The sequence below is a fragment of the Coturnix japonica genome, chromosome 6 (assembly GCF_001577835.2).
Source record: "Coturnix japonica isolate 7356 chromosome 6, Coturnix japonica 2.1, whole genome shotgun sequence".
NCBI classification, from domain to species: domain Eukaryota; kingdom Metazoa; phylum Chordata; class Aves; order Galliformes; family Phasianidae; genus Coturnix; species Coturnix japonica.
Window position 1 is genome coordinate 23,683,976 of NC_029521.1, and position 21,808 is coordinate 23,705,783.

General features: G+C 36.1%; 1 protein-coding gene across 8 annotated transcripts in view; it reads left to right on the top strand.

The window, feature by feature from the left end:
- The window catches only part of VTI1A (vesicle transport through interaction with t-SNAREs 1A), a 242,718-nt gene that overhangs the window by 33,950 nt on the left and 186,960 nt on the right, over positions 1 to 21,808 (top strand). For 6 of the 8 annotated variants that reach the window (XR_001556172.2, XM_015867333.2, XM_015867340.2 and 3 more), the window contains exons 4-5: positions 12,220 to 12,297; positions 18,626 to 18,646. Coding sequence is in view for 7 of the 8 variants with exons in the window: in XM_015867333.2 (XP_015722819.1) it covers positions 12,220 to 12,297; positions 18,626 to 18,646 (99 nt within the window). In the remaining variant the exon portion in view is untranslated. The remainder of the gene's footprint in view (positions 1 to 12,219; positions 12,298 to 18,625; positions 18,647 to 21,808) is intronic. The other 2 variants (XM_015867334.2, XM_015867341.2) reach the window with 1 other exon arrangement.

A 21,808-nucleotide genomic window follows, 5' to 3' on the forward strand; every position in this document is an offset into this window, starting at 1 on the left:
GTTTTGCAGCGTTAGCATTTATAAACCAAGAAATAGAAGTTGAAGTGCCAGTTCCCATACAATGCAATATCTTTCTATATAACTCAAAATGGAAAAATTGGAATCTAGAGTTCTGTTGTGAATATTGAGGATGCTTTCCTGAGGTTTATAAAAAAATAACTGATGAAAAATGTCATTATTGATCTCCAGTCCAAACACAGTAGAAGTGTGGGGAAAAATAAAATGTCCCAGATTCTCAGGACTGTAACCAAGATACCTTGTAGGAAGGACACTCTTTAGTCTTTGAAAAGGATGCACGTAGTTTTCAGGATTTCTGTCTTTTTAGCTCATGGATGACAATACCACATGCTTCTGCAGGAAGACCGGCTTCACTGTAGCACTACCCTTTGAGTAACACTCAATTTTGTGCTACTATTTCACATTACTTTTTTGTCATTGTAATAATTTATAAGGAATCATGCAGACATAATTGAAGATTCCTTTATTTGTCAGAGAAGGAGCTGTGAAAATAAGTGAACAAATAAAGTTTTTTCACCAAGTTAAAAAAAATATTCTGAAATAAAGGAATATTAAAATCAGTAGAAGAAAAGAAACTTAAAGAAATCATTTAGACATATTTCATTCTAATTAGCTTGCAGATGAAAGTTTCTTTTTAAAGTGCTATAATTCATAAAAGAGAAACAACTCCTAGTTCAAATGCTAAGGTCTGTAGAGTACTACCAAGTTTCAGAGGGAAAGTGTTTTCAAGGTCTTTTCATGAATGGTTTGTTATGGAATGGGGTCACTCGAAAAGGAATAATTACGGAGTGATCAGAAGATTTCTTTGAAAAGATTTTGCTAGACCTTCTGTGTGGTTTGTGCGAGAACAGAAATCAGTTTTGCTCCTAGGGTGGGCTAACAAAATGTATTGTGTTTTTGCAGCTACTTCTATCTTTGCCCCAAAAGATGCATGTGTCACCTTACAGTGCTCTCAGCCTCTTGAAGGTCATTGCCTAGAAAGCAGATCTTGGAGTTGTTAGAAGTACAACACACCGCTGCACCATTTAACCAATTGCAAAAGTTTAGTTTTGAACTCTAATGAGTCTTTGCTTATCTCCTCTCTTAGTGCTACCAGTTCTTAAATAATTAATTCGTATTGGATTGTCCCTCTATATGTGCTTTTATAAACTTATTTGTATTGTTTTGTGTGGTATTTTATTTGTACACCAAGCTTTGTATCAGAACACAGTTACTAAATAATTAGTTTGAGGAATACATTTTTGCCCTTTGTGTAGAGTTTGTACCGTGGATTTGTGATCTACAGTAATTCTTATTCATTTTGAATATAGTAATTTGTTCCTGTCAGCAGAGGGGCTGGTTTGTTGTTTTAAATTGCTGACTTTTGTTTTTGTTGGCGTACTCCCCAACACTAATAGAACTTCTAAGAAAATCCTATTTGTATGACATTTCAGTCTGGATAGGTGCTCTGTGTTGCCTAACAGTACAGTTTGGGGTCCCCAAGATAAAAGCTGACTGAATGCCAAGATTTTAGCGGAGCTTGTATGTGCAGATAACAAAGGTAATCCATGTTACTTGGGTCTGTAAATCAAACAAAGAAGAAATATGCATGCATGCATGCAATTCTCTGAGATAGTGGACTGGTGGTTCCTTCTTAATAACAGTAGGAAATATCTAACCCCTGAGAACAGTGGAGAGCTGACACAAGGGACGCTCCTATGTGAAATTAGAAAGATTAGAAGGTTCTTAGAAAAATACAGAATGCTTCTCTCCACCCTTAATAGATAATGCCTAAATAAATTATTCAGTGGATCTAGTTTGTGGTAATATCTACTCTTAAGGGGTTTTGTCTATTTAGAACCTAGTTCAGATTATTATAGAACTGAAAGTTGATCCATAATACAGTTGAATAGGAAACCCGGCCATGATATCTTGGCTGTGTTTTTCAGGCTGATATAAACAAATGCATTCTCTTTAGTGGCCACCTATGAACTATCATTTAGAAAGCAAATAGTGGCTGCTGCTGATCTCTTGCAAGTATTTTTTCCAAGATAAGAATAGGTACTAAAATTATTTCTGGAGTTAACACCTCTGTGTTTCTGTTCTGGACAAATGCAGGACAGGGTGATGGCCATCCAAGCTGTGAATTTTGTCTTGAAGACTTCTTGATGGTTGGAATGTGTTACTCTCAGGTTAATGGTGTACATTTTGATACCTGTAACGTTCTAAGGATATATCAAATAACTTTCTATAGACATGTGCGTTCATGAATGTCTTATACATTTACTTACAAGCATCTCTTGAAAGGCCCTAATTCTTGCTGGTTTCTCAACTCTGTAAATTTATTGATCACTTTGATGTTGTGAACTTGCATTATTTCATGCCTTGCAAAATCCAGGTAAATAAATAAAACCTACATGATAAATATCTAAATAATAAATAAAAACTAGATAGTCCATCATATCATGTATCTAAGATCAACTGGGGACATCACCTGATTGTTTGGTAGAAGTGATTGCACTCATTCTCTGTTTCTTTCTTTGAGTATGTTTTGAAATTTTAACCTGAAAGTATGAAATAAATTCTGGCTGTCTGCGAATGCTTCAGAATTAAAAAAAAAAAACAGATCTCATATATAAGAGGATTTTTTTTTTCCATTCCATTTTATCCATTCTTTCTGTGTAGGTTTTATATGTCTGGTTCATGGATTGGAGTTGGAAATATTATGTTTGCCATATGCTATCTAACTTTGTTTTCTTTGCGTCAGATCATCTTTATTTGATGTCAACAGCTTTGTTATACCAGAAGTTTCTAAACTGTGCCACACAAGAACAGCTGGTGGGGTGGAGGGACAGATGTTTGGTCAAATGGTACTGGGGCTTCCTTGCAGTTCAAAGGAGCTGTGTAGATATGTAACGTGACTGTAGATTACAGTTCTGTTTTCTAATCTGAGTAATTTGAATATTTGCCAAAGTTTATGTAGAGACTGGGAGAGCAGCTGAACATGTATGAACATGAACTGGAAATTGATTCTTTAGAGAATCTTTCTGTCATTGTGGAATTTACCCTAGAAAGCTGTTTGACAACCGTTGAATTAAGCTCATGTTGCTTAATGCTGGTCAGAGGAAGAGATTTTATTATATTGTGTGATAGTAATTGTATTTAATATTTAAAATGTTACGTTCTTTCTTAAGAGTTTCACTTCGCTTTTGTACAGATTAAAATTGCTTTGGAATTTAATCTTCATCCTGATATTGACATCTGAACATGTTTGATCTTGTGAACGACTGTTTGTTCAGTTGCTACTTAAATAAAAGAAGTATTATGTAATTGGTAGCCGTCAAAATTTAATAAGTGTGAGGATCTAGATGTACCATATGCTGAGGAAGTCCCTAAACTGCTGGTCATCAGCAACTGGCAGCACTTACTGAAACAAGAACCATGCCATACCTGATCTGTTCCTTAAGATTTCCCTTTGTTGTATGTTAATGGTCACTGTAGGAGGCAGTAGAAGTTCTGGGCTAATTGAAGTTGTGACTGATATGGCAGTCTGTGCTCACAGTAAAGTGAGATTTTCCTTAAGGTTCACACTGCATTGTCATGGCAGTGAAAATCTAGGCAGCTATAAACAAGATCAATAGAAATGTGTAAGTATTGTTGGTGACAACATATATACAGGGACAAAATAGAACTTCACACTGAATTTTTTTGAGTTTGGCCATCAGTATTTACTGGGAAATGAGCTACTGCCAGTATCATTCTTTCTCATTCTTTTTATTCTATGTTGGTCCATTCATAGGCAGTGTTTTTGATTATGGTATAGTTAAGGGGAAAAATAACAAGTTAGCTGAAGCCTGTCTGTCATAAAGACACTTTAAATGTCAAATACTCTGCAAATAACAATATTTTATATAAATATACTGCCTTTCTGTTATACTGTGTTCAGTGGCATGAGACTTAGCTTTTGAAGATATAAAGCAAATGGGGTGGAGTTGGGATGGGAATTTTCGATGCAGATTTGTGCATAAAATAATTTACATCTATTCTATACACTTTAAGAAATGAGTATTGGTTACAAGTATTCAGACTGAATGAGAGAGAATGGAGAACTCAAATGAGGAGGCAGTATAAAAAGGAGGACTTCAGTTAGATAAATTATAGGTAGCGGATTAGTAACTGACTTTTATCTCAGGTAGTGTAAAGCAAGAACTGCTAATCATCATCTTGTGATAAAACTAGAAAATGCACTGTCTGAACATTGGGATAGTATTTTATCATATTAGCTATTGATTTAACACAGCATGAAACAACTGGTTCTGTCCCAGTAACACTTGGTGGTCCTCCAATCTGCTGCAAACTTCAAAGCCTGATTGTGGCCACTTAACTATTAAAATTATTAAGATCAGACGATTTTTTTTCAAACAAGGCAATGTGTCTGTGGGTAAGTATACATGAACTGGGAGAAAGAAGAGGAATCCCAGCTAAATAACATCGGTGTAAAAGTGGCAGTCAGAAAACATGCAAAGCAAAATACAAAAATCAGTTTTGCCTGGGCCATGTAATACACCAAGGATTTTTCATTTTCCTTTTCATTAATGTGTAGTTTGAGCTAATGTGCTTATGGTCCAAAATACTTGTACAGAAATACACAAATAGAGCAACATGTGGGTGTATTTGTATGCAACCCACCTTAATTATGCTGTTTTTCTATTTAATTTTTCTTACATCAAGCATTATTTTATATTTAATGACGTCAGAAATTATTTTCTGCTACTTTCATTGAACAGACTACTATTATTTTTATATTCACTGTGATTAAGACTTTAAGAACTCAGCTAATTTTTCCTCAATCTGTATACTTGTTTCAAGGATTAAAAATGTGTCTACTGCTATACATATGTATGTCTCAGTGGTGTGTATGCTCAGTGAAAAAAGGACAGTACCTAAAAATAGCTTTTTATGCAATAAAAAGTATTTTTGGAAAGACCTGTTTAAGTTTCTTAAAGTTTAAAATAGATCCTATCAGAGTGGCACGAATTTAGGTGGGACGATTCAGCTGCTTTGGAAACTTCATTCATCTGCTTTGCCCTAATTCTAAGTGTCCGAAAGCTGCCTTTATGGTTTCCTTTTGTTTTCATTCACTCTTTGAGTTCTCAGTGGCCAAAATACATACTGTATTAATAGAACTGAGCTCTGTAGCAAAATTGTACTTTTAACAAAAGAGCCTAAAAGATAAAACATGCCAACTGTCCTAGGCTTTACCCACTGCTAGATACCCAAGGACTGGAAGAGCTGAGGACAATGGCTTTAGCATCCGAGAATAGCAGCTTCTTCAGCCCAATTAAAGGTTTTTATTACAGTTAACGATCTCTTTAGCATCTAATCACAGAGTATGGCTACAGGCTGATAAGGGCAATGAAGTAACTAATGGAAGAAGTATCACTTGGATACTTCTTTTTGGAAAAGGAGGGTGCTGGTGGATTGTACCTGCAGATGTCCTTTTAGTGCGGACAACAGGAAATTAGGTTCCAGGTGAAAATACTGGCTGAAACAAAGGTATCTGGTGAACGTTTCGTGTTTTGGTTTATTTGAGGTGGTTATCATGCTTTCCAATAGCATGAGCTAATTAGTTTATTCTCTCCCTAACTTTCTTCTGGCTGCCTCACTGTGGGAACACTCTCTTTAAAGGTTTGTTCTTACAGCGTAGATGTCCTGTCCACTTGGAAAAAATGATCTTCATTTTCCAAGATTCAGGAAACCTCTGTTGTAGTAAGGAAACTACTACAAAGCAAAAAGTCTGTGGAGCACAAGTCTGAAGTATGTGATGCTGATAAGTAGTTACTATTTGTCTTCTAAATAGCATTTGTTGGTAAATGATTTGGTGGAATTGTGTAGTGATGGGCATGGAACGAAAGAAGGAAACAAGAAAGCTTGTGAAGGTTAGTTTTCAGACTACTGAGTTGAGGAGAAAGGGTTTTCTTCCCTCTCCAATCTAGATCTAGTTTCCTTTTTGCATTGCTGGTAGAAGTGGCTGTGGTAAATAAAGGTCTGCAAGTTCTGCAAAACCTTTGTCAAATATTAGGCAAAAATATGCCAATGACTGCTATACGTATCAAGACAAACTACACTCACACCAGTCAACTTTAAGCACAGAGGGAGTGCCTAGTAGTGCTTCTGACACTTCGGAAAGGTGAGTCTGATCAGTAATGAACCCAAGCGATCATGGACACCATTTACAGGAATTTACATTGACTAAATAAGCAAGGTGATTAACTTAGCTCCACAGATATATATAGTTCTCAGAGTTATATATTATAGTTTAATTATGGTCATTTGGAGGAATCAGTAGAAAGGAATTATATGAAATTAGAGTACTGAAAAGCATATTACAGGAACAGACTAGCAAACATAGGTAAGAGTAGATGGCATATTATGTGCAATTATTTTATTTTTTAAACAGTATATACAGACACGAGCACTGGGATAAGGGGAATTATTTATTGTTGTATCTGGAGAGTGTTGTCCAAGCCCAAGCAATTCTTATCTGAAATTTTCCATACTTTGGTTTGTAACTGTAGTATTACTTTATACTGGGTCATTTCATATCACTCTTTTGATGTGTTCTGTTTAGATTGGATGTAGTAGTGGGGAATGTTTGAACATCATCTAAAAAACCAAAAAAGTGACCGGAAAACTTGGTTTAATTTTGAATAATCTTTCCTTGTCTGGGCTCTGAAGTTTAAAAAAGAGAACTCAACTGAGCTGTTTTTGTCAATATAAATTGTCTTTTCACAACAGAAATCATCCACTGTTACTCCTTTAATCTAACACAAGCAGTGAGGTACAGTTCCCTCCCAGGTCACCCGTTTCCTTCCTAACCACAACTCATGCAATCACACAGGCTGCTTAAGCATCAGCAATCTTCCTCTTCTAACATTTATTATTGGTATGCTCAACTACATTCACTTTGTATGCTCATTGAGTTTTGCTTAACCATCCTCTCTGCCCTCACCCCATAATGAAACTAAAAGTGTTTGGTGAAGATATATGGACCCATGACTTCTATTTAAGATGTCTCATAGTATCTTTGCACTTGTTGTTTGATTTGTCCCTGTTGCTGGACTAAAACTACATTTAAGAGAGTGGTGGAATACAGGTTTTAAGTTGTATTTTCTCTGTCATATTTCCCTGCAATCTTTTTGTGTGCTTTAGGAGAGAGAAGACAAGACTAAGAGTGCCTTAGACATTGACTTTTCCTGCTGACGTGTGCTGTTGTATTGATGCTTCCAGTCAAATGTTTCTTAAGTTTTCTAAAATAGTTTACTTCCTTTAAGGCAGAAATATATGTGTTGTTTTATATCCATAAGGAAATGCTTTAAAATTCCAGCATTACATCATGTCATATATTGGCTCTATGTAAGCAGTTTTCAGCTTCCTATCCACCATCAATAAAAACTAGGCTATTTAGGAACAGGATAACCCCCTTCTAATGTCAATGTGAAGTATCTAATCTGTTGTTCCAGTATCTCCCTTACAGAGAAACAGAAGTTTTGAAAACAAAAGTTTGAACACAATTTTTTGAGCAATTTCAGTTATTTTGTTTCTGAAGAAGTGTTATTGTGTTGTTGGTCAAGTGAAAGCTTTCAGACTGCTAGAGAAGGTTACTCTTCTAAAATTTTTAACTATCTTTTCCATTTCTGCCCAGCAAAAATTGCTTAATGTATCTCATCAGGTCTACAATCTGCTGTACCTCACAGTCTGTTTGGAGGCCCGGTCACTTTTCACCTTGTTTTAATAAGAGCAATGGTAAAAGTGACCAGTCTCAAAGAACACGAAACAAAATACAATGCCATAACGTATTCCTAGGAATTACTTCTGGTTATGCTAATCTTATGTATTTATTTACATCTGGAACAGGACCAAACTCTGAAGCAGATGCTGGATGATTTATGTGTTGTTCTTTTTTAAACCACATATACATACTAGGAAATCATGAAGATAACAGATGTTTGTAGGTAAATAAGCCCTTTTGTTTGCTTACACTTTTTGCAGATGTCTTTTTAATCCATTCTTAAGACATTGAGGCTGAAAAATAGAGAGGTTTGTTGGGCCTTTTGTCTGAAATGTACCTTGGTTTAGTTGTCTGCTCAGGGGGCTGCTTAGCATGTAGGAGGAAAGCTATTCTTCAGTTCAGGTATGAAAATACACGATACTTTATATCAATTATTTGGCTGATTGCTGAAAGTGTGTTGGAGTGAGGGGGCATTGGCTAGTTGTGGCCTTCACTAATGGGAATATTTCAGAATATGGATGAGTAATTAAAGTATAGAATGCGGAAAATTAGGCCAAAATTGAATAGAAATGAATAAGTATGCACTGTGTTGTACAGATGTTGGAAACAGATTATTTTGGATACCTCTTTCCATCTACATCTTATTTGGTTACCGTGTAAAAATTGGTCACACACCATGTAGATTGTTTCTCTTCCCATTGCCTTTTCTGTTTTTATGTTGTGATGTGTCTGTATAGGTAGTAATTTAGCAAAATATCCTGTCTGCCAGGTGTGGGAACTAGCTGATTGTATTGTAATACCAGATCATTACTTAATTCATATGCAACCTAGCCTAGCACATGGAAAGCATTATAAATCTATTTACAGTGTGGCTGGTCTGATGATAACATTGTATTAAATTCCCAGGTGAGGCAATTTAAGCAATTGCTTTGCCATGTGTAGGCCGTGGAAATTAACTTCTCATATGCTTTAGTAATAGACGAACTTCATTGTTACACTCAGATTAGTAGCGTAGCAGGATTCTCAGTCTGGTTACATGTACCCTGCTTCACATGTAGAATCATACAGGGGGGTGGTGCTGCAGATCACAGATCTTAATTAGTTTAAGCTGAGTTAATTCATTTCATTTCTAATTTAGCTGTGCTTGCCTATGAACACATTCAGTTCTATTGGGAAATGTTAAGGCTTGGGTCAAGTAGACGGATTGTTTAAAGCCAAATTGCCAGACAGAACTGAGCAAGTGTATCTGTTTGAACAGGGCTTTAAGAAAATCACCCAATCAGTATGCAAAAATCCTGTTCATAAACCAAGAGAGATCTGCCTGGAATCAGAAATTCTTCCTTGTCAGAAGGTCTGGATACTGTAGTACATTTAAAACAGTCCCCGAAACTTTATCTCTCTTGAAGTTTTATAGAAAGTAGCTTAACCCTTCTGTGTGGTGGTGTGTTCATGTGGATGCTGGATTTGAATGGGAATATGTAGACAGAGGTAAAAGCGCTTGTGTGCTTAGACTTCTGGTGCATGTATACACAAGAAAATACAAAATACAAGGAAAACTTCTCTGTGTGACAGACTTTTACAAAAGAAAAACTAGCTATAACCTATACTGAGCTGCCCAGAAATGCCGTGGATTACAAACTCTGTAAAGCTTCTGTCTTTTCTAGAAGCATACATATAAAGTACCAGTAGACAGTGGTAACTGACAACTAAGACTAAAAATGTTGACAATTTCTTGATTTGCCTGGTTAGCTTATGTATAGAAGTCATTAACTATTTATAAAATGCATTATGAATTGGGTTCCTTCAAACCGTAGCAGTGTGTGACATTTCCAGCTCAAACTATCATTCCTGCATTTGGCTAAAGTACATATTTATAAACAGCTGTTAGTTATGAACTAAGAAAAAAACAAAATCACCTAAAACTCACTTTATTGCCAAGACTGGATGAACAGTTTCATTGTCACTGTTTTTGGAAGCTACGCTTGAAAGTGTTGCCAGTGTTACCCTAATAAAAATAATAATTGAAGATATGAATGTATTGATATTTTGGGCAAATTCTGAAAGAACAAATGAACTCTTTAGTTCAAAGGCTTTTCCTTTTATATTATTGATTAATTTAGTAGTGAAACTGTGATCAAAAGTAGTATCAAATTATTTATTGATTATGCCAAAGAGTTACACCTAATTGTAGTCAAAGGGTTATTTTTTTTAATATAATTGCTGGTTTTCTGATCATGACAGACTATTGCAATAAAGGAACAATGATACAAATATATTTATTAAGCTCAGTCGTGCTGATATAAAGGATTATGAGAGGCCTTTAGAAATTGCATTGATGTTAACGTTTATTTCTTTCTCACGAAGAGTATTCTTTCTCCTTTCTTTCATGCAGTCTCTTGTGAATGAGAATATCAGCCAGTTAAATCTTTCAAATAAATGATGTGTAACCAAGGACCATCTCAGTCTCCACATATAATTAGGCAACTCGTTCACTGGAGAACAAGCTCATGAAGCATCATGCTCCACATCTTAGTCTGATAATGACAAATAAATGTAATACTAGCAGAATCAATTGGGCTGAGTAATTTTGTAGAAGTGGCAGAGACTGTACAGTTGAGGAACTGGACCTCAAGTGGGGAGACTGAATCTTAATCAGAAAAGAAGAGTAGGTATTTATTGGTATATATTTGTAATTTCCTTTCCTGTTTGATGTATATCAAATAAAAATAGGAAAATAATGTAATTGAGCAATCTATGCCAATTTGTTGGCTTTTTGGTGAAAAAAGAGAAAAACAAAACCTATCTCCATATGATATTCTTACATGCTGTGGAGTGTTTTAGTCCCCCATAGTGATGAAATGAATAATTTAAACAGGCAGCTCTGATACCACAGCCTGTTTAAAGGTTCTCATTTCCTTTAATGCTGTAGAGTACTTTCAGCTTGGTTAGTATGAAACTGTGACAGCTGAGATCTCCAAAAGAATTGGCATAATTCAGCTCTTGTAGTTGGACCATGGTATGCTTTGTCCTTGTTAGGTACAGCTGTTAGCTTTAGTATATGTAATCTAGATCTGAGCACTAGAAACTGAATCACAAACTGGTAAGCATTGTCATGGTGAAGATACAAGGGAGGGTGAACTATACAAGATCAGAAGTTAAAATGCTTTGCTCTCAGATGACCAAATGCAACTGCTAGTTTCCTAGTAGAAGGTTTGTCCTGCTTCCACGCCTTCTTGTCACAAAGATAATGAATTTCCCTGTGCTCTGTATCATTTCCAATGGGTTGTTTTCTTTGCTTCAGTCTCAAAACCCAGAAATCTTTAGCACAATTGTCTGATTAGGGAAGGTTTGATGGGGGGATTTCTTTGTTCTGAGTTCCTACTGGTAGTGACTTCTATGGTGGAGTGGGAGGGAAGCTCACAACAACTAAGAAGAGCCCAGTAGCCCAGTTTTGGCTGTCTCTGGGCTTCTTCCCATGATGGAGAGTAAGACTGATCATAGCCACACTCAAATATGAAAATATTTTAGACAATATGTTAAAAATACTTTCTTTTGATGGTGAATGCAGGAGTGTTAGCTAGGAGTCTGGTAATCAACCAACAGAGAAATTAAAAGCTGGACTAATGTTCTTATGATGGACTTGTCCAGTAAATGCTGTGCTGCTTTGGTAATCTTCAGACATTTGCTCAGTTGCTCACCACTTGCTCTAGTTAAGAGTAAATATAGAAACTGGCTCCTGGGAAAATCTGATGCTCATCAGTTGTGGTTTGTCCTAACAGATAAGTGGCCATCACATGGTTTTGGTGTTCCCATGATCTGCTGTAAGCTGGTGTTTCCTTGTACTGCTGTTTTCTAATCTGTATTTTAGGACTTGATTTCTGGTCCTTTCCTTGTAATTTCAACTGGTTTTCTCAAATGTCTGCTGTTCATACCTCATTGTCTTTTTTCTTTTTTTTTTCTCCCTCTGTTTTTTGGTAAATAGGAAAGGAATTCTCCTTTCCTATGTAATGGCATCACTGCAGTATTACTAGCAAGTGTTCCTTGGGAAAATTACTTTTGTTCCTACACATTCCTTCAGTGCTTCTGATACGAGGTTATATTGCCTGATTATTAGAAGTTGGCTCACATATGATTTATCTTGAGCTTCATTTAAGCTGCTTTTGTTTAAATGAAATGGAATATTGAGAGCGTGACTCTCTTTGAAATTGTAACTTTTTGTCATGCAGGTTTATCAAAATACAGCTGTTGACGAACTTTTAATAACTTTTAATTGCAGTTTTTTGTTGTCTTTTTTTTTGTTGTGTTTTTTTTCTTTTTTTAAAAATCAAATAGGTATCCATTAGGGGGCTCTCGAGGTTCAAGATGATCAGTCTTGATGCCAATGGCTTTGGAGCTTTACTTCCTAACCCTTTTTTCTTTTTGTTTTACAGAAAAGGTCACGGATCGCCTACAGTGATGAGGTGCGGAATGAGCTCCTAGGGGATGACGGGAATTCCTCAGAGAACCAGGTAGGATGCTAATCAAGAAGCCCTAGTGGGTGGCTGGAGGGTGAAGGAGGTCACTGGCACACTGGGCTTCTCAAGCTGCTCCTTAACAGCATTAGCAACAACTCATGTGGAAGTGATACTGTTTAATGCAAAGCTGGGGTCTTAATCAACTTCAAAATGTTTCTTGGAGATCTTACATTTAACCCTTTAACTTGTGATCACTGTCTGCTATCTTTAAAAAAAATCTTTTCTTCTCTTTTCTTTATTATTTAGTACTTTAGAAATAACTTGAAACACGCTGTTTGCCGACAAAGCCAAGGTCTTCACCTCAAACACATGTAAAAGGAATAAAAAAAGTACATAATGCTGCTTTGATAAAAATGCAGTATAATTAAATCAACACTGGCAGGCAAAACAAATGGAAACACACTCTCAGAATTAGGCAGTATGCCACTTTGTTTCCTTGTATGATTCTTTCCCTAAACAGATTTCTTCTCCCTGATCCAAAAACACAAGTTGTACTTATGAAAGCATGTTTTCATGATGTATGTTGTGCTAGAATGCTGAGAGCTATCCAAGTCTTTTATTGAAGGAAAGCATGATAATTCTCAGGTCTTCATGATATCTTGTACCCATGTTGCTTTGAACACTACAGTGAAGATCCTTCTTTCTAAAGGGAACTTTATATTCAGAGTAGTTTGACCCACCTGTTAATGTTTCTTTTGGTGCTGGACTTGTTTGGCAAGCTCTGTCTGAAAACTGAATGTTTCTTTTATGAAAAATCAGCTCAGCTATAAGTAAAACTGTGCGTTTTGAGTGATAAGTTTGTTGAAAGTTTTCTTCAATAGCGCTTCTGATAAGATAGAATTTTAATTATTTTTGTACTGAAAGTAAAGCTTTTTTAAATACTTACTGCTTCAGTTTTAAGTAAGGAAAAAGAACAGCCATGCTCTAAAGTTTTTAGTTTCTTCTACATAAGCTCAGTAAGGGCAGACAGAAGTTAGACTTATCTTAATAAAATGGATGAGAATAGACCCCTTAAGCTCTGGTGTTATACAGTATTTTGAAAGTTCTGTGTAAATGTTAAACTCTGTGGGAGACTGTAATACGTATGTTAATTAATTATACACAGGATACAGCTTGTCTGCAGAACTTATTGCATAGCAGATGTAATATCTATGTTTAGAGTTAAGTGTAAAAGGCATTTATATTTTGATATATAGCAAGAGAAATCCCCAAAATTTAAAGAACAGAAAGACTCCTTTTTTTTTTTTTTTTTTTTTTTAATCCCTAAATAACGAATTTGTAGAGAGGAGAATTTAAGGGAAGAGTTTGACGGTCTGTGTGTTGTGAACATAAACTCTGTGCTGGAGAAGTGTTAAAATTCTAATTTTATTTCTTTTAAGGTGCTGCTATTTTTATGTTTCAAGAAAAAAATTGTGTGAATTCAGACATAAAAGGGCAATTGTGATAAGAAGCTTCACTTTTAACAGAATATCTTATGTGTAGGGATGAGATAAAATATTTTATTTTCACTTTTTAGGGAATGGTTAAATAACCAGTCCATGTGCACTTTTTGCAAGTTATGATTTCTTTTTGAAATCTGATGGAAGAAACACGGTCTCATTTCAAGGAACCAGATGATACTCACAAACATTTATCAATGTGATTTTTTTCATTCCAATGACCACTTCTTAAATTGAACAGAATTTTTTAGGTAATAACCTAAGTGTTTTATTTAGTCTCTTCAGTAAACAAACTCATTATTTTATGACCCAACTTGGAATTCCCCCATACCTATGGAAGTTCTGAAGTTCTTTGTTTTCTTCCTTGAAAAATGCTTTGAAATATCATCATAAAAGAAACATTTTTATTCTTTCAATAATGTGAAGGCCAGTATTTCACAAAGATATTTGTGAATATTTTCTGTGTTGTTCAAATAATCAACCACAAACTTTTTCTTATGAGATATCATTATTTATATTTGTACTTATCTTTTATGCTTTTAGTTACAGGTACAGTCATATAGTACACAAACTTCAGCCCTACAATAACCCTATCTGAATGTGCAGTTATTCAAATCATGTGTAAGGCTTGGGTATTACTGTACGGTCAGCAACGTATTTCCTAAAAATATTTAGGTCAGTAACTCCAGGACTGCCACCCTGACACTCATTAATATTTTAAATAGACTTGGTCTAGATGAAGAAAGTGTGTTCAAGTATTACTTGTAGCCATATAAAACATTGGAAGTTGTTTCAAATTCTTGCTTTAATTTTGTCAGTTGGGAATGCGTATAGATAGTCTGACCCTCAAACTATTATTAGAGGACTTTTCCCTCTCAAATAGTTTCAGTTAGGTTAAATTAGTTGAACTAAAAGATTATGGGGTTTTGTTCCCCAGTTCAGTCAACAAACTTTGCAAAGTGAGAAGAGGTAATCTGCTCATGATGAAGGAATCATTGAAGAAAAGATTTTTCTATAGCAATACAGAAATGTTGGTAAAATCTGCCAATAGAAATGTTGAATGTCTGGTTAGAATTGGATGTTACCCAACGGAAACAAATATGAGCAGTGTATTTAAAATATGGTCTTTGTTGTGATAAAAGTTTACATGTTTTTTATGGAAGGAGAAGACAAGCAATGTAGAACGGCTAGTATGGAAGTATCTAGAATTAAATGGGACTCTGCTTGAAAAATAAACAGTTTGATTTGCTTTTTGATTACTTGTTTTTTGATTCCATTTCTGGTTTTGAGTTGAGTTTCAAAGGCAGAGTTACAGCCAAGTTAAAAGCTCTACTGAACGGGGTAGAATATGTAGGTCTGAGTTTCCAGTATTCTCACAATCAAGAAGAAAGATTCAAGTACAAGATCAGAGTGAGGAATTAGCTAATGATGATTGGTCTTTCTACTTCTTCTTCTTCTTTTTTTTTTTTTCCCTCTGTGTGATGCATTAGTAGCTGCCATCGTGTGTAGATGATGGCGTCATAGAGTACAGTTCCTTATAGTGAATTTACCAAGATACAATCAATTTTATCAGAATTATGTTTGTAGGATCTTCTTGTAAGAAGTTGTAAGAAACATTCAGTTCTACTAATCAAATTTCTTTTAAAGTAATGGATCTTTGTATAATGAGTTAATGATATCAAGCTGTTTAATGAAGCCACTGCATAGTGTACATTAATTTCCTCTGAATTTTATCTGGTGAATATGTTCAAGTGAAGCACATGTAGAGATTCAGAATCAGAAGACATATCTTCTCCCATCAAAAACATATAAATAATGACAACAAAAACCCCATCCCCTAAAGCCTATGTGCATTGGCTTGTTACTTAATTTTCAGAAGAGATCTTAAATGGGCTCTGTTACTTTGAAGTCTTATTTGTCAAGATGGCCAGCAATGATTGTCAAATCCCTTGAAAGTTGTGAGCTTTTCAGTGCAGTGATAACAGTACTTATGGGTGTGGCTTCCCTTTAATAATCATAGAACTGTTTTCGTGTGGTGATTTGTGTGCTTTTTAGAAAGCGGATGTTGGGCTAAATCATAAGTAACCCAAGTAGTCGAGCATGGTATTACCAACTTTCTTGAGATGTCATTCAACTCCTTTCTCTTTTGCAGCTATGTTCATTAATATGTCGAAGTAAATTTGCATTAGGGTGAATTGCGTGTCTGTGTGCACATACACTGCATATGTGATTTGTGGTGAGCAAATATTTTGCGGCTACTTAATTTCTGACTACAAAGTTCTGATAATATTAGATTTGGGCTTGCTGTGCATAAAGTGTGTCAAACTTCAGCTACAGACCAGGGGGTGAAGTTGGTCAATTTAATTCCCCAAGATCTAAAGAAGGTCGGTATCATTTCATATAGCCCTGGCAGAGCAGATCATTACCAGACACAAATCTGTTCGTTACATGCCGAGGGTTTATAGCAAAATAAATAGACTGTCATCATAAGTTCAGAAAATTGTGTGTTCGACCCACGATAATGTGTAAAGGGCGTTTAATAGAGTTCAGCATTTATTCGTTATCTGTATGCGGACAGAGACGGCAGGAGCGTTATCAGCTTTTTTTTTTTTTTTTCAAATAAAAAAATAAAAAAAAAAATTGGGTAGTTTTCAGCATCACGTGGTGTGCGCCTCGCTGGCACACGGGCACACACACACACACACTCACACATACAGCCTTGGCCGCTCTCTGCAGCGCAGTTTTGATTTTAGTCACAGCAGAAGGCTTAGCCACAAGAGATTCCACTGGTTCAAACCAGTGTAAACCAGATTTTATTTATTTATTTATTAGCCTACAAAGGACCAGATTTCCTCATGTATCGAATTCTGTATCGAAAAAAAAAATATATATAGATCATCGTTTCAAAAAAAAACCAAAAAGTGCTAGTTTATCATAAGGTAAAATGGTGGCTGTGCACCACCTAATGCTGCTTACGGTTGGGTGGTGAATGTGGTAAAAATAGCAGAAAATGTTCAAAAATACAGAAGTAGAGGTAACGCATTTTCATCGAGAGCATTGTTAAATGGGGGAAAAATACATCTTTTGTTAATTTGAATGAATATCTTTCAGCCAATGTTTAAAAAAAAAAGAGGGGGGTGGTGGTGTGGGGGAAATAAAGAAAAAGAAAACCCTCTCCCATTACTTAGCTGCAAATCCTATGCAGAGCTTAAATTCAGCCATGCAGCACAAACAAGATAGAACATTTTTGTTTGGAACCTATTGAAAAAACAAATGTGCAGCATTTTAAAACTCCGTCTGATTGCTGCAGGGTGGCATGCCCAAATGGGCTCTATTGCGGGAGAGTAGTTTTAAACTTTGGCCCTTTAAGTATCATAGCCAAGTGAAGAATGGCGGCCTCCGAAAGAAAAGATAGCAATGCGATCAGCTCCCAGATTGCCCCTCTCTAAAGGGATGTTTGCCTTTTTGGGGAGAAAAGGAGGGGGTGAGCTGGAGAAAGACCAATTTCTGACAGGCCAAGCACTTGAATTTAAGCAGCAGTTTGGTGGACAGCGTGGTTTTCTTGATACCAAATTCTAGCAAAGTCGAGTGCTTTCGGCTCGAGTTCCTGCAGTAGTAGCCCCAGTAATTACACGTAGTTGGGTTCATTGTCTGCTTTGGGATGAGGCTGTGTTCAGACCTAGGCGAGCCACGTGAAACAATAGAGAGTAATGGAAGTGCCTTCTTTCCTCTTGGGCTGAGGAGACTTTCTGGGTAGTAAACATTCTCAGCTCACACACGTGTTGAAATTGAGTGCTGTGAAACTGTAGGTGAGGTATCAGCACAAACTGAGATAATGATGTAGCTGTTGTAATTTTGAATTCAACTGGAATCGGGGAGAGAACTGTAATTTTTTTCACCAAGAGCCACTCTTGTGCAGACATTTGTTGTGAGTAATCATACTTTTTGTTCCAGTACCAATGATTTATCTCCCTCTGTAAACGGAGAGGGTGTTACAACATAGCTTGATATTCACACCAGATTTTATTTAGTTTTATGGTAAACCTACCAGAGCAATATTACTAATAGTGTTAGATCATGTTAATTTACAAGTGTAAATAAGTGCATATACTGTATAAGTATGTACAGATACACTGTGTGTGTATACACAGACACACTGTAGTGCTCCAGGAATAAGAGCCTGGAGTGGGTCTTTCCTGAGGGAAACATGTTTTGTGCTGTTCTCTACTCCTTTGTCTATTATTAAATATGCTACGCAATAAATCATCATTCTGAACCTCTTAACTAAGCTGCTTTATTTTTTTCCTTAATGGAAAAAGGGTGTCCATGTGAGGTTCAGTAATCAAACTAGATAATATAGTCGCATTCAAATGAAGGTATATAAAAATCGGAGTAGTGGTGACATGCTGTAAAGATGCAGTCATCTATTAATAAGTTAGATCTGCTCATAAAATAAGAAATCAGTTGTCACCACTAAAATATACAGAAAACATTCTGAAAACTTGTATATACAAAACCACTTCAGCTGTACAGTCTTCGCAGAGAGGAATAGTAAACTTGTTTTTTTTTTTTCTTTATAATATAGACTTCTATGAAGTCATTCCCCTTTATTTCATGATGGTGTCTTAGATGTGGTTTAAAAGAGAATTTCACACTATTCTCTTTGTTTAATGTGACAGTGTGAGAAAGTGATCTTTATTCGTTCAAAAAACTCTGCATGTAGTCTATGTTTAGGTTCTTTTAATGTGTTTGTCTGTGATTTTTAAATGCTAAACATGTAAACAGATAAATTGTCAATGTTAATTCTGTATCCTGTCACACAACTGATCTTTCTTTCCTGCCATTTCTTTCCTTTTTATCTTTTTTGTGCGCTCATGTTGCAGTTGATAAAATTACGTGAAGAGGTGAGTACTTTCTTGCTTTTTGTTGTCTGGCTTTCCCTTTAAAGCTGAGTTTCTAAATCTGAAGTAGATCTTTTTGTTCATTGTTGCAGGGAAATCTGCACAAAGCAAAAATATTGATTACACTGCTTTAAAATATTCACTGTTGTGCCTCTTTTTTTTTCCTAATAATTGTATACTTACATAGGAATCTCCAGATCAAACCTTAGAAATTAACATTCTTTGATAGTAGAAATTTTTTTTAAAGGCACTAGAGAAAGAAGGAGGGGGGGGAAAAAAAAAAGAAAACCTATTATTTGATCTCTGCTAGAATACCATGATCAAATCTGGTACAGTAATAATCTTGTTTGCATCACAAAATCTTTGATAGGGTAAATACATTCGTACACTGGTATTGAAAGCGAAAGCATTGCTTTGGTTAAAACCTGTGTTGAAACACTGGCAGAATTACACAGTATTTCATAAAGCTTTGACTTTGGTGTGAAGCAGTGAAATGGCTTATGTGTTATGTAGTGTATCGTATACCTGCTGAAAATACAGCACAAGTAGACCCAAGCACACGTATCAATATTTATTATTTATTTGTGCATGCTGTAGATCTGTAGGTGTAACACTAGAGATCAGTATTCAGGAACACCTTTCTTCCAGTTATAAAATGACTCATAAATATTTAGAGAGAGAAGTCTGTTTTTTAATGGTCAGTTCCTCAAATGTTCCAGTGTATGTTCTGAAATTAATATACTCAGTTCCTTATTGCTGGAGCAAAGCAGGTATCTGAACTGCTTTTTTTATTGTTTCCCGATTGCTACCAAAATGAGGTCTCAGTAAAGTCAAGATTACTTAGAGGTCGGGTTTTTGAAGGGTTTCATATGGAGAGTTTGAACCAGTGAAGTATTTGAATAAGTATATTTAGAGGTATTTTAACATCACATATTTGTCTGGTATCTTCTTTTTGAAATGTCTATGCTCAGGCATATCAATAATGAATTCTGAGCTCTGCAGAAAAGGATTTGTAAGTTTTAGAAATGGTGATGACAAAGAAATGTAAAGTAACCAGATTAGGGGCAATTACAGGGAATTCTTAGAAACAGTGAGATATTTGTGATATAAAGATTCTTTCACCAGTTGCCTGAATGTGTGTGTGTGTGTGTGTTTTTTTTTTTTCCTTCATCTTGTGGAGCTGATATTAATATGTTAAAGCTGCAGAGTAACGTGGTGAGCAAAAAAAAATTAAACAAAATAAACTTGTAACCACATGAAAGCCCTCCCACCACTGCTGAGCTCCCCTCCCCAACAGTCCCAGTATTTAAACAGATGACAATATTGTTGCAAGGGTTTGTACAGCCTGATTTCTGAGATTACCTTCAGTAGAACAAGATCCATTTGCTCAACCCTTTAATGCTCCCACGTTTGCTCCTGTGCTTTTGTAAAGCAATATAGTAGGGTCATTTTTGCCTGCAAACAGAGATTGTAGATTTATAAATGGGCAGATTCCTAATTTGTATGTTACTCTGAAAATTCAGTTAGATATAGAGAACAAAGCTGCTACTTAACTGCTTTTCTTTCTGAAAAAAAAACCAAAAAAAACAAACCAAAATTATGAAGGCAAATAAGAAAATTCAGAAGGTTATTGTACACGAATGGGGGTTAGGAGCTATACTGAACTCAGTCGTACCTTTTAGAGCTTATAATAATTCTATTGTTCAGCTAAATTTGACATTGCATCTAGTAATTTTCTGCTTTTCCTGGTTAGCCTCAGAAGTTACTTTTTTCTCTCTCTATTGGGAGAGCAGCAGCAAAGAAATGTAAATAAATTTGTTGTCTAGATCAAAACTGAACAGGTAGAGAGAGAAATAATTAAAAAGAATAATTGTTGACATTCTGTTCCCTGTACGTAAGGACCAACGATGTGTTGAGTAGGTTGTAATTCCATAGCTGTTTTAATAATAGGTGCAAAATACATGTGCAAGTTTAAATGAAGGCTGGTACAGGGACTAAGGTGTAATTCTGAACTCGTCCCATAGAGAAACATCAAGGCATCCACAATTATAATTCTCCTAAGGAGGTATGAACAGATCTTGAAAGAAATTATGGTTTGCCATTCTGTTTGTTAATAAAACCTACACTTCCTCTCATTACCGGGCTCTGTTCCGGCACTCACACCGTACGCAGCGTTGCATGGAGGCTGTGCCGCTCTGTCTTTTGAGCTCCTGAGATCTCAGTTTGAATCCAGCCCACATGGAATGACAAAATCTCTAGTGATAGCATGCCACTTTGCAAAACTTCCTTATGTAACTCGGATAGAAGCTGTTTCTGAAGCTGCAAGACACAATGAATCACCTCCCTGCCCACCTCTCAGAGCAGGGATGCAGTGGCAGAAGGAGTGTGGGGAGGGCTGGGGAGCAGGAAGGCATCAGCTGCTGCTGTCGGGCATCGATTTCATGGCCAAAGGGCTGCATGCTTCCCAAGCCAGAGCATGTAAATAACTGTCATTTGTAATAAAAATAAAAAGGTCTCATTGTAGAGTGGCTTGGGTGGAAAGGTTCTGAAATAAGGTAAGAAACTGCTTTGAGTTAATGTTAGTACCGAGTTCACAATGCTTTAGTATTCTAATTGCTCACAGTAGGACGGAACTAACTGTGGGCTTCTCATTTACCTTGTAGACATACTGTGGCTTGTATAGTATATAAAAATATACAATTACATGCTAATTCTTTTTGTTGGGCAGCTCTTTTACATTGAAATGTGAAATCTGATTATTTTCCCCCTCTCCCCTAACATAACAGGCTTGTCTTTTCATTCTTAGTGAGCCACTACAGCGCCGTGCATCTGTTCTTTAATTATTATACTCTGTTATTCGTGCCCACTCCCAGTCCCTTCTTTTTTGTTGTTGTTTTAAGTATCTCCTGTCTAACTTTTAGGATTGTTGTCCTCTAAACTCCTTATTTAACCCTCCCCCCAAATACCTCTTCCACGCCTTCTCTTTCTGGAGAGATATCTGTGTCACAGCATTAGGTTCCTGACGTTGTTTTTTTTTTACAAGACTTAAAATATTTAACACCGGTTGTTCTTTAATATTATTCGAGGGTAGGGGGGCTGTATTTGAAGAAAGGCACTGCAGGCTTACACTTCTTTTTCTAGTGGGCAGTGGAGAGGAACCAGCAG